General features: G+C 44.9%; 1 protein-coding gene across 1 annotated transcript in view; it reads right to left on the minus strand.

Annotated features, from left to right (window-relative positions):
• Nucleotides 1-12,932, minus strand: part of aldh1a3 (aldehyde dehydrogenase 1 family, member A3) — a 161,665-nt gene that overhangs the window by 36,906 nt on the left and 111,827 nt on the right. Inside the window, exons 4-7 of the mRNA XM_068017676.1 lie at nt 11,350-11,479; nt 6,928-6,989; nt 5,153-5,281; nt 2,773-2,886 (exon numbers count right to left, since the gene is read on the minus strand). Coding sequence (XP_067873777.1) covers nt 2,773-2,886; nt 5,153-5,281; nt 6,928-6,989; nt 11,350-11,479 — 435 coding nt within the window. The remainder of the gene's footprint in view (nt 1-2,772; nt 2,887-5,152; nt 5,282-6,927; nt 6,990-11,349; nt 11,480-12,932) is intronic.

A 12,932-nucleotide genomic window follows, 5' to 3' on the forward strand; every position in this document is an offset into this window, starting at 1 on the left:
TAGAGTCCAAAATTATGCTAGTTTTCTGATGTGAATTTTTTGCTCAAGTTTCTGCTCAAACTGATTAGCATATCATTGAATATAAAATCTTCCATCAACCAGCACAATGGAGCAACCTTTTAGAAAATAATTTTACAAATTGCATTAAAAATATTCCTTGATATATTCAAGAGCGGTAACCTGGTGCAGTTTGATTAATACAGCTGAAAATAGATTTAACTCAAAAATAACCATTTTTAATCAGCGTGTCTAATCCACTACCTATGTACAACCTGATTTTAATTGAAAATAACTTCAAATTAATATGGAGAACCATTTACTACTTTCATTAGTGTGCAGTAATCAGTTTCTCAGAAAATTACATTTTTTAATATTTAAAAGCTTTAAAAACATGCCCTACTAATGTCCTTGCACCTAAATAAAAGTTTAATTTTAAAAGCCCCTCAAGGGGCCACAAATAGGCGCAATTAGCGGAAACTGGTCATGGTGATTAGTTCGAGGCTGCATTTACTGACAACACAACCACTAGGTGACACAGTACTGGCACATGCACTAATACAGCCTCAACCACTGAAACGTCACTGTCTGTGATGTCTAATGCAGATGCGCTGCCCAATTTAACACAAAAAAAATGAACCCAAAGCCCCTCACCCCTCAATGGCCACGATCACTGCCTCCACCCCTCCAACAGTACCCTCTGTCACTTCTACTCCCCGCTCCCTACTGTGATCGCCGCCTCAATTGCCACATTATATTTATATATGATTATTTATATATATATATAAATAAATGACCTAGACCTTGGTGTACAGGGCACAATTTCAAAGTTTGCAGATGATACAAAACTTGGAAGCATTGTGAATTGTGAGGAGGATAGTCTAGAACTCCAAAAGGACATAGACAAATTGGTGGGCAGACAGGTGGCAGATGAAGTTCAATGCAGAGAAATGTGAAGTGATTCATTTTGGTAGGAAGAACATGGAGAGACAATATAGAATAAAGGGGACAATTCTAAAGGGAGCAGAGGGAGCTAGGTGTATATGTGCATAAGTCATTGAAGGTGGCAGGACAGGTTGAGAGAGTGGTTAATAAAGCAAACAGTACCCAAGCTTTATTAATAGGGGCATAGAGTACAAGAGCACGGAAGTTATGTTGAACCTGTGTAAGACACTAATTTGGTCTCAGCTGGAGTATTGCACCCAGTTCACTTCTGGGTGCTGCACTTTAGGAAAGACGTGAGGGCATTGGAGGGAGTACAGAAAAGATTCACAAGAATGGTTCCAAGGATGAGAAATTTCAATTATGAAGATAGATTGGAGAAGTTAGAACTGTTTTCCTTGGAGAAGAGAAGGCTGAGTGGCGATTTGATAGAGGTATTCAAAATCATGAGGGGTCTGGACAGAGTAGATAGAGAGAAACTGTTCCCACTCGTGAAAGGATTGAGAACGAGAGGGCACAGATTTAATGTATTTGGTAAGAGAAGCAAAAGTGATAGGAGGAAAAACTTTTTCACGCAGCGAGTGGTTAAGGTCTGGAATGCGCTGCCTGAAAACATTCTGGAGGCAGGTTCAATTGAAGCATTTAAAAGGGAATTAGACAGTTATTTGAAAAGGAAGAATGTGCAGAGTTACGGGGAGAAGGCAGGAGAATGGAACTGAGGGAATTGCTCTTTCAGAGAGCCAGTGCAGACACTATGGGCCGTAAGGCTTCCTTCTGCGTTGTAACGATTCTGTGATCCTGTGATTCAGTTTCCCACTCCCTCCACAGCCGCCTTCTTGCCGCTCCCTCCCGCTGCTTCACACTGCTTGCCGCTCCATCTTGCCGTTCTCTCCCGCACCTGACTGGTTGCCATTTCCTCCCGCTGCTCACTCCCACCTCACTGCCCGGAGAAGCAGCAGGTTTGGGGGGAGTGGGAGGGGGTGGGGGTAGGGGGAGAGCGCAGGATGCTAGTGGCGAGGCAGGACGTGAGCGGCAGGATGGAGCGGTGACCAGTCGGGAACGCCGAACAAAGCAGCGAGCAGGCGGGAGCGGGAGAGAACAGCAGGAAGGAGCGGGGAAGAGGAGCGACGATTGGGGCACCAATTGCGGGAGGGAGCGGGGAAGAGAAGTGGCAATTGAGGCCGCTTTCTAAATCTCGCGCTGGAGGCGTATGGATGACGTATTTGCATGCATGTATTTGCATGCATTAGTACTGACAAGCTGGCAAAGCTCAGATGTGCATGTGTGCAGTTTGGACCATAGTGATGACATCGCACTTGGCTGTTTTGTCAGGAGACACTCCGTTAGTTCAATCTGGAGGCTGTTGTCATTTTGTGGGTGAGGTTGGCATTCAAGGTGATATTTTCAAACCAGTGCATAAGATCGCGGAAGCTCAATTTGCACTGGATGTAATTTGCAGTTAAAATTCCTCGATAATTTGTGCTAGTTTCCTCAATTTTGGCTGAAGTGCACTGAAAAAATACAGTGAAACCGAGTGGAAACTCTGGGCCTGGGTGTCTATTCCCCCTCCACCACCACCCCCCTCCGCCCCCCGGAATGGCATACCCCACAATTAAGACACCTCTGATGGTGCCTCCCTTTACTTAGAGGTAATCTCTTGCCTCAAGATTACTCTCACATGTGCCTCTGTCCGTGTCCTCCCCATAGATGTGAGGACAGGAATTAATGAGCAGATGCATCTGTCTTCATTTACAGCATATCCTTGTAATAAAATTAAAATCTTTAGTACATCCAACACATTGTCAGAATTATGAAGCAGTAGAAATGTCATACCTCAGTGGAACCAGTGAACGCGACTTTATCAATATCCTTGTGGCGGGCAATAGCTGCCCCAGCAGTGGGTCCATATCCTGGGACAATGTTCACCACACCTGGGGGGAATGGAACCTATAATTCACAAAATGTATTTACATATTAACAGATTGACATGTCCAGCCGTCCCTAGTCTCAAGTATGAAACAGCAAACATCAGGATGATTTCCGAATGACACACACTAAAAAGTAACAAGTATTATCTGATTGCACGTTTCTGACAGGGAGCCTGCCCATCATAAATTTGGGCTCATGCTCGGGTATTAAGCATTGCAGAACCAAGGTGAGGAAATGGTGTAAAGATACAGACCAGCCATGATCTAATTGAATGGTGGAACAGGCTCGAGGGGCTGAATGGCCTCCTCCTGTTTCTATATCCCCTTCCACTAATCACTCGCACTTCTTAAATGGAGTGGCCAGCCATCTTGCCTAGCACAGCATGGTTAAATGTTTGGAATCCCCTCTCAAGCCCTACTTTCAAGAAGCTTCTTACAACATTAACAGCACAACAAAATGTGATACAGCACACTGTAGTGCTGCTCCACATTTATCAAACCACTGAACCCTTTCTTTCAGTACCACTCTTACTGATGAAGGAGTCTTCTTGTAGTTGAGGTCATGAACCATTGACGTGAGGGGTACAGCTTGTCTCCAGAAGCCACCTTAACACTTCACTGTCTTCCTTGACTAGAGCAGGAAGGCTGGAGATCCCCCTGATAAAAGCATCATGACAACGCCCTGAGAATGTGGCACCGACATACAGGATCCTTTGTGGTACGTCAGTGAAGGAGTGGAAGCCCTTTCTGTTCTGGAAATTCAATGAGATCAGTTTCCACTGTAACAAGTTTAACAATCCTTCTTTCCTTTGCTGGTCTGAAATCTTGACTTTCCTCATCCTCCTTCTGGCCTTGCTCTATTTACCCTCTATTCAAGGACCTCATTTGAAGGGAAGGTCATCCTTTTGGTCTAACCTGCCCTTGTTCCAGAACTCAATCCAATTCTCCATGAATATGAATCTTCCTTCTTACACCAATGCTAATTTGAGCATGAGATCTATTGTCACCTCACTGCCCAACCGGCAATTCCCTGACCACCTGGCAATTCCCTGACCACCTGTGTGATCGCTGCTTCCTGGGCCACTGCGGGGAAGGTGATGGCACGTCCTGGAAAGGGGCAGTAATGACCCTGAGGATTCCCATGAAATGAGGAGGTCATCCCCAGACTTCCTCCAAAATTTATTTGCCGGAGGTCTCAGCCTCCAGTGGGGAATGCAGTCTGAGCTTTAGGTCACTTTCGCCCCTGGGTGGTGCTCCCAACATGGTACTTTACTCATCAGAGCATATATCAAGAATTTGGGCACCAGAGGGCAGTGTGCCCTGCAGCAAATGAATGGATTCAAAATCCTGTGGGATCCATGGACCTGGACATTCACATTCCTTAAATACATTCCTAGTGTCTGACACTCTGGGAGGAACCTTATGGAGGTGGTGGGGGTCTTGGTCACCGGCAGGTCTTTCCCAGGATCAGGACTCCGGACGTGAGAAGTCCTTCCCACCGAGAGCTGCCGGCCAATCAGAGGCACAAGCTTCAACTAAATCACAAAACATTCCTTTTCTTCCTGTGTTAGAGATAGAAACTTACTGAGAAAATCAGGAAACGTATTCGACAGTTTTATTAACCTCAGCTCAAAGGCATTTTCTGTAATTTGTTGGGAGAATTCAGCCTTTTCTTTATTTTAGAAACTGGATAAAAATAGCTCAGTAACAACCAATCAGGGACATTAATAGCGATGTCATGAATCAGGTCAGGTATGGGCGTAGTGTCAGGAGAATGAACCTGTTGATATGAAACATTCCCACGTATGTTGTAACTATTATCCCTATAATCACACAGTTAAAGTGTCAGTCCTGGCTCACCTCAGAGTCCAGTGCAGTACTGAGGGAGTGCTGCCTTTTGGATGAGATGTTGAACTGAAGTCCTGTCTGGTCTTTCAGGTGATTGTAAAAGATCCCATGACCCTATCTGAAGAAGAGCAGGGGAGTTCTCCCTGGTGTCCTGGCCAATATTTATCACACAACCAACATTACAAAAACAGATAATCTGATCATTAACACATTGCTGTTTGTGGGATCTTGCTGTGTGCAAATTGGCTGCTGTTTTCTCTATATTCCATCAGTGGCTACGTTTCAAAAATACTTAATTTACTAGAAAGTGCTTTGGGACATCCTTAGGTCATGAAAGATGCTGTATAAACACAAGTTCCTTCTTTTCTTTCTAGTTATCTTGCTGTAGATACTGCATATATGACTGAACTTCCAAACCGATTAGAAGCGCTACTGACCTCCTTGATTAAGGCTCCCATGTAAAGTGCAGTGAGGGGTGTCTGCTCAGCGGGTTTAATCACCACTGTGTTCCCACAGCAAAGTGCTGGCGCCACTTTCCAAATGAACATCAACAGGGGGAAATTCCACTGCAGAAAAAAGCAAATTTGCTGATCAGATTAAATGTAGAAATGCAGAAATTGTTGAGATTTGAAGTTGGTGAGTGAGACAGCCTGAGGGAAAAGGAAAAGCTCTGGTAGTGTAAAAGTGGGAAGGAGGCACAGTGATGTTCAGGAATGGAGTGTGAATGAGCAGGTCGGGAAATGGAAAATATCCCAGAATATTTCTCTTGGCTTGGTCACATGTCTCCTGAATACTCTGAGCTGTTTGTCTTAGTAATCCTCCTATTATTTTGCTGAAACAAATATCAGAGGGCAGCTTTATATTGGAATCTGGAGTGAGGCCAATGATCACTGCGAGATCACAATATGACAGTGCGACATAGCTCAGATCTAATAACCTCAGCTTCACAAGTGGCAAAACAAAGACCCCTTTTCAGTTACGTTAATTTATGATTCACGCATATATGTGTACACTATTTGAAATGACGTTGAACTCTGCAACTCTAACACCAGCATGGAGAATTATAGGATTTGCACAAAACACAACAAAATAGTCAAAAATCTCTTTAAAATTATTCTGTTAAAAGTATTGTTAACTGGAGATATTCAGTAAAGATCACAGCATTAGACTAACTATCAGTGATTCACAATGCTACAAAACCCTGGACTGGGGGGTTGAGTTTCCAAACTGCTCCCATGCAATTAGGAGGGATTTATATTAAGTTTGTTGGTAAATGGAGTTTGTGTGGGATTCACTCTGGGCTTTAACAGTGCAATAATATCCTGGGCCAGTGCAAAGATGTACATTGGATATGGGGAGGAGGAGGGCAATGTTTGGACTGGACCCACCCAGTTGCTCCCTTTCTGTTCATGGTTAAGAACTCCAACAGGAAAGGATTTTTTTTGTTGTTGAATTCATTGGATGTGACTACCTAATTTCCCTTGAACTGAGTGGCTCACTAGGCCATTTCAGAGGGCTGTTAAGAGGCAACCAAATTGCTGTGGTTCTGGAGTCACATGTAGGCCAGACCAGGTAAGGATGGCAGATTTCCCTCCCTAAAGGGCATTCATGAACCAGATGGGTTTTTAATAACAGTAATTTCATGGTCACCATTAGACTAGCTTTTTTAACTCCAGGTATATTAATTGAATTCAAACTTTAATCATCAGGGATTTGAACCCATGATCTCAGAGGGCTAGCCTGAGCCACTAGTCCAGTGACATTACCACTATACCACCACCTCCCCATAGTAGATACTTAGCTCCTCAGTCCTGACATTGTTCAAAGAGGCAAACTGGATGCGGTGATATCCCCTACTGGAGAGCTCAGTAGTTTCACCTGTCCTGTTACCAACCCCTTTGGGAGGTGACCAACGGTTACGGGATGGATCACAGATTGATTGGAACATAGCCCCAGAGAAATTTGCAGCTTTTAAAAATAACAGCTCCTTGAGCTTTGTTTGATTACATTTTGGGAACCAAGGATTATTTATGCAGAATTTTCTCAGTAATTTAAGGGATTACACTTGGAAGGATCACTTTCTTAAATTAAATCACCTTGCTTATAAAAACTTGCTGCAGTTAAGTTACTTCTCCTTTTACTTAAGCCTTTTTAGTCATTGTAAAAATAAAGATAAACATTATCACTCAATGCGTCTCTCACTCCAACTCACTGGAGTAATCTGTCCACAGACACCAATCGGTTCATGTCTTGTAAACATCACAAAATCTCCATCTGCCGATAGAAAAGAGAAACATTAACAACTGACAAATGCATTTCAAGGTTCATTTCTATGATAGTAATATTTATTCTGTATAATCACAGCAATACATACAAATATCCAAAATTGTGTGGGTTACTTATAAAATTTTGTATGTTCCTCATAAAAGTGTGGTATTTTATAACACCAGGTATTTGGGAACAAGTAATAGGGAATGATTTACCCCACCTTGTCACTACAGAGGGTGGCATTTAAACATATTATCAAAATGAAAATGCTCGCATAGAAATCTGTCTGAGGGAATGAGAGGAATCATGGGATGAATCTTCCTCAACACTGGGAGTGACAGATAGATCATAACAATCTGCTTCAGCTCTGTACATCCCTGTGCGCGTGAGCTGCACTCATTACAAGCCTCCCCTACATATCACCTTAAGAGTCATTCATTGGATGTGATTTGCGCCCTGAGGATGTGATATGGTTAAATAGAAATGCAAGCTCCTTGTTCCTCACTGTTGGGGAAAGTTTCCTGACACAGAACTCCTGTCCTCCCCCATGAATCCAGCCTATGACTTTCTGCTCACACAGTGAGTCAGACCACTGCCATTTAAACATGATTTGTGCCACAATAGACCTAATGTTATTTAAGCTAGTGTTCTGGGTCAACTCATTAGCATAGCCGTTAGAGTAGCTATTGGTGTAAATCCCGTGTAAAATGGGTGTAAATTGCTGGAGTGCAGGGATATTGCAATCTCCAGCACAGACGAGGGACAGCCTGAGAAGGAGAGCACAGGACTGGCCTCACTCGCTTATCAGAGAATAAACAAACAAAAACATTTTTGCCACTCGAAATAAACAAGAAAAAAATAGCTAAAGCTAATAAAACTGGCAAGAAGTAGGGGTACCAATATATATGGAAATGTTCTCAGCTGCCACTTTGCTTTCTCAGTAACCGTTGAAACAAATGGGGGCAATCTTCAAGTGGAGTGCACACTCTGACTGTCCAAAGTTGATATGGCGAGGCTCGAACCAATTTTACTGCATTACAGTTATCTCTATGGGTGTCGGTTCAGCTGTTTCCTGAGCTTTTTTGTGTTGTAAGTGTGTGAGATGGATTCTCAGTCAGGAAGCTGACTACAACATCCAGGAGGCATCAGTATCTATATGTGGAGGTGGGGGTCAGAGTATGAGTGAGAGCATGGTTGGGGTTGGAGTGGGGGTGGGGGACTGAATTTGCTGCACCCTGTGATAGGATGGGCAGGGGTGTGGGGTGGGAGATGGGTGGGGGGTAGGAGTAAGGGTGTGGGTTAGGGTTGGAGTTGGGGTAGGGTGCGATTGGGGAGGTGGAAGTGAATGGGCTGGGGTTAGCGTGACATTGGGTTTGGAGTAGGTGTGAGGACGGGGGAATGAATTTGCTGCACTCTGAACAGGCCAGACTTTCAGGAGCATTAAAGGAACAGCCATATTTTCTGATTTGGACAAACAAAAAACACTCATCCCAAATACAGCCCTCTAAGAAAACAGTTCATCTCAGAATCCATTATCACAGTTTCATATATTCCCCACATTTTAAAACAAGGAAGTCCTACAGTGAAGGGAAGTGGTCCAGCAGGCAAGGTTTAGCCTCTCATTAGATTAACCTGACAAATAGGTGTTGCTTGTGGCATTTTGCAGCATTCTGGTAGACATTGTAACACAGACTATTGGAAATGAGCATGTGTCTGCATGTGAAGGGAGTGTGATTGTATTTCTGTGCTGGCGAATGAGCACATTGTTCCTTGAGGAAGCAATTACAAGCTCCAACTTCTCCTGAGCATTCTCTGGTTTCTAAAATAAACATCTCACTTCCTGCACCCCAGCACAGGTACACCCTGCTGTTGAGCAGATCTGCCACAAGATGTTAGCCAGTTTTACTTTCTTTATCAGCGCTTGGCTCAGTGGTAGCACCCTCTCTTGCCTTGAGTCAGATGGTTGTAGATTTGACTCCCACTCTCCAGCTTGTGTTGAACGCATATTCTCGGCCAGGGATCGCCAACATGTCGCCCACAAGCTACTGATAGCTCACTGATGGTTTTTGAGTAGTTCGCATAAAGCTTTGAGGAAAGCATTGGGGGTCACGTGTGTGTCCAGCGGGACTGTGACTGGAGCATGCCCAGTGCAGGTGCTGGAGCTGGACAGAGATGGTCGTGTCAGATCCGAATGTCTGAGAAACCACTGAGTGCAGGAGAGGAATGGAGCCAGTGGGTGGGGTTCATGAACACCCGGTGTAGGCCTCAAACACCCCCAATAAGAAGCTCCCAATCCCACGTTTGCACCGCCGGGACGGCAGCTGCGGGGCTTCTCCTGGTGACAGGTCCAGGTTAACAGCCGTCAGCTTTCCAGTTCTTTTGGAGAAACTAAGGAAACTGTATCAAAGCCCAAAACTTTAAAGGAAACTTAGCTCAGTTATAAAGGGGCATGGAAGAGGGGAGGGAGGAACCATTTGGGACACAAGACAGGGCAGGAGGCAGGCACAGCCACTGCCGCCCTTTTCCTCCTGGGATATTTTATTGGAGTTGTGTTGCTGAGTGTTTCTAAACTCTGTCTCCCTATCCCAGGTGTAGGTTGCTGTAAGTGTTGGACTATATTGCCTCTTCATTCTTCCTCCTTCTCCCACTCTGAGCTCCAGGCTGCAGGCTCCGGCGGCTCGATGCGCCTGAAATGTTTACTCTGTTTCTCTCTCCACGGATGCTGCCAGACCTGCTGAGTATTTCCTGATTTTCTCCTTTTATTTCAGATTTCTAGTATCTGCAGTATTTTGCTTTTTTATTGCAGGCGTTGCTCACAGAACTGAGTTGAGAAACACAGCCGATTTGTATCAGGGTGGGTTTTGGATACAGAATTCGGTCCCTGACCTCCAGCATAGATATTCTTTGTTGCATCAGTTTGAGCAGAAGTGCAGATGGAGGAAAAGACGCTAGGTTTAACCCTGAGTACTTTTGAGCCCAGTCAGGCCCAACAATTTCCAATGTGAGAATGTCAAGGGAGGTAGATTCCAGGAGAGATGACATTGCTAAATGGACACCAACCACTCAATGATGCTGCTGCTGGGCATCTGGACACTGGCAAGTACAGTGATCTCTTGACCAGGCTTGCATGCAGTGTCAGTTATCAAATTGAAATAAAGTTAAGATCAGCTTTCCTTCATTTAAATATAACACTATAATGTAATAATAACTACATATTTAGTAAGAGGGGGGTAAGAGGCAGACGCAGAGTAGACGAACACAGTCAGCAGGGCAGACTGAAAAGAGCAGGGAATGTGAGCCAGGGTTGGAAGAGATAGATGGAGCAAGAGCAGTGGATTTGCAAACAAAGGTGAGAAGTTCTGAATTCTGGGTATGGGTGAATGTAGATGGGGCATGGATGAGTAGGATTTAGTGTAGCAGAGAATGCTGTTGATGGAATTATGGATGAATTGGAAGTTATGCGAGGTGGAACTAGGAGGATTTGATCTGAGAGCTGACAAAAGGGTGGATGAGAGGTTCAGTGACCAGGTAGAGGTATGTATTGCATGAAGGGTTTGAATGTCAGCTCAGGGTTGAGCAGGAACAGATTCAGTCATGACTTGAGGTCAATCAGGCAGCATAGAAACAGTTGCGGACTCCAAGATGGTGCAGGAGAGGCAAAGCTGGATTCAGTAACCATGCAAAATGAAAGCTGACCCCATGTTTAGAGATTGGATTGGTAAGAGGGAGCAACATAGGAGGTTATAGAGGTGAGCTTGCAGACATAGGAAAAGGAGATGTACTGTTACATTGCAAAGGGTTGGAATGAACTATGAAAGGGTGGTCACATGATTGTGGTCCTAGACTAGCAGCCCAGAGGTTGTGAGTTCATGGCAAGCTCTGAAATTGAACTCAATAAATCTGATATTTTGGGCGAGCACCACATAAAGACCATGAAGGAAGGAAATTGCATCCCTACCATGTCTGGCCTACATGTGACTCCCTTCTGATACTATGTGGTTGACCTCAGGGCAACCAGGGATGGCAATAAATGCAGCCTAGTATCATCAGCATCCCAAAAACAAATATTAATGGAACAGAGGGGACGGAATTAGGAGTTGGAGAGGGGCCTGATGAGGGAGTTCATGTCACTCTTTTCCAAGGGAAGCAAGTAAGAATAAAGATGTTTGGGACAGGCAATGGAATGTGGAGATCAGGAAATGATCAGAGATGCCCTTGTTGGTGATCAAGACCTTGCAAGTGATGAGGCCTTCTATGAGATAAGGTTGAGGGGTCAGGGTGGGTGTGTAAAGGGGAGTTAACAAATTTTACTTCTCTAAGCAGTCGAGTTCTATAATAAATGGTGCAATGTGTATGACAGACTTACCCACTGGTATACTTTTCCCGTGGATTTTATCTGTCCAGCCAGCATAGTAACGTAGTGTCCTTATACAACCCTCTAAGTCGACAGCAAATGACTGCAGAAAGGGTTTGCCCGTGTCCATAGTTTCCAGCGTCTGATAAATTCAAATAATAGTGGATTTAGAACACATTGGGTTATAAATTGGTTAGACCTTGAAAACTGGTGTGGGGATCACGAAACGTGATTAACCCAGGCTCATTGACTGGAATTAGGCAGCATGCCAGCATTGTGCTGCCTGCTAATTATAATGATTTCCGTGAGCATCCAACGTTTCCCGTTCTGCTCATTGGCTGCTGCATCAGCAGGGTGCCCAATATCATTACGAACTTGCATCTCTTAAAGGGGAGGTGCATTGTGGCTGCAGCAGGTGCTGGGAGTCATTCTACAATTGAATCTGACCTGGGAAAGAGCAAAGAATGGCTGACCATGGGAGAGCCACAGGTACCCAGGTTTTCCGATACTAATTTGGATGTATTGGAGGAGGAGGTGGAAAGGAGGAGAGATGTCCTGTATCCTCAGGAGGGCAGGAGGCCCTCCAGACACACGTTAAGAAGGCAGTGGGAACAGATAACCTTGGAGGTTAATGGCAGGAGTGCAGCCCTAAGGGCCTGGATGCAGTGCTGGAAGAAGTTTAACGACCTCACTTGAGGAGTGACAGCCAATGAATGCCAGATCCTACCAACTGCACCACTAGCCTCACACGCTGCTCAATGTACCACACCCCCATCACACACCTAACAGCAACCTCTATCAATCAGGACATGCTTACCTAACATTATATGTTTCACCTCACCCTCACATATTTAGCACTGTTGTAAACCTCAAACCCACATCTCACAGCCTGCACACACTGGCAGCTATTCAACCATGACAACCACATCACCCAAGCAGATTGCACAACACTCACTGACACACTTCCACCTCTCTTGCAGGGGAAGGTGGCACACAGCGGGAAGCAGTGGGAACTAACCGGCGGGAGAGAGTGACTCCTTATCCAAGCCCCCATGGAGGAGACAGTGCTGGACATTGTGGGAAGAACCATTTCTGAGGCATGTCCTTCGACAGGGCTGAAGCCATTGAAGATGACGGTATCCTTATATCCATTCATCTTTCCCACATCCCACTTCCTCCTCATCTCACAATCTCTTCTGACTCACAAACTGCAGAGTCTGTAAGTATGGACTCTTTAGGGGCGGCACAGTGGCGCAGTGGTTAGCACCGCAGCCTCACAGCTCCAGGGACCCGGGTTCGATTCCGGGTACTGCCTGTGTGGAGTTTGCAAGTTCTCCCTGTGTCTGCGTGGGTTTTCTCCGGGTGCTCCGGTTTCCTCCCACAAGCCAAAAAAAGACTTGCAGGTTGATAGGTTAATTGGCCATGATAAATTGTCACTAGTATAGGTAGGTGGTAGGGAAATATAGGGACAGGTGGGGATGTTTGGTTGGAATATGGGATTAGTGTAGGATTAGTATAAATGGGTGGTTGATGTTCGGCACAGACTCGGTGGGCCGAAGGGCCTGTTTCAGTGCTGTATCTCTAATCTAATCTAA

This window comes from Heterodontus francisci, chromosome 38 (assembly GCF_036365525.1).
Source record: "Heterodontus francisci isolate sHetFra1 chromosome 38, sHetFra1.hap1, whole genome shotgun sequence".
Taxonomy (NCBI): Eukaryota; Metazoa; Chordata; class Chondrichthyes; order Heterodontiformes; family Heterodontidae; genus Heterodontus; species Heterodontus francisci.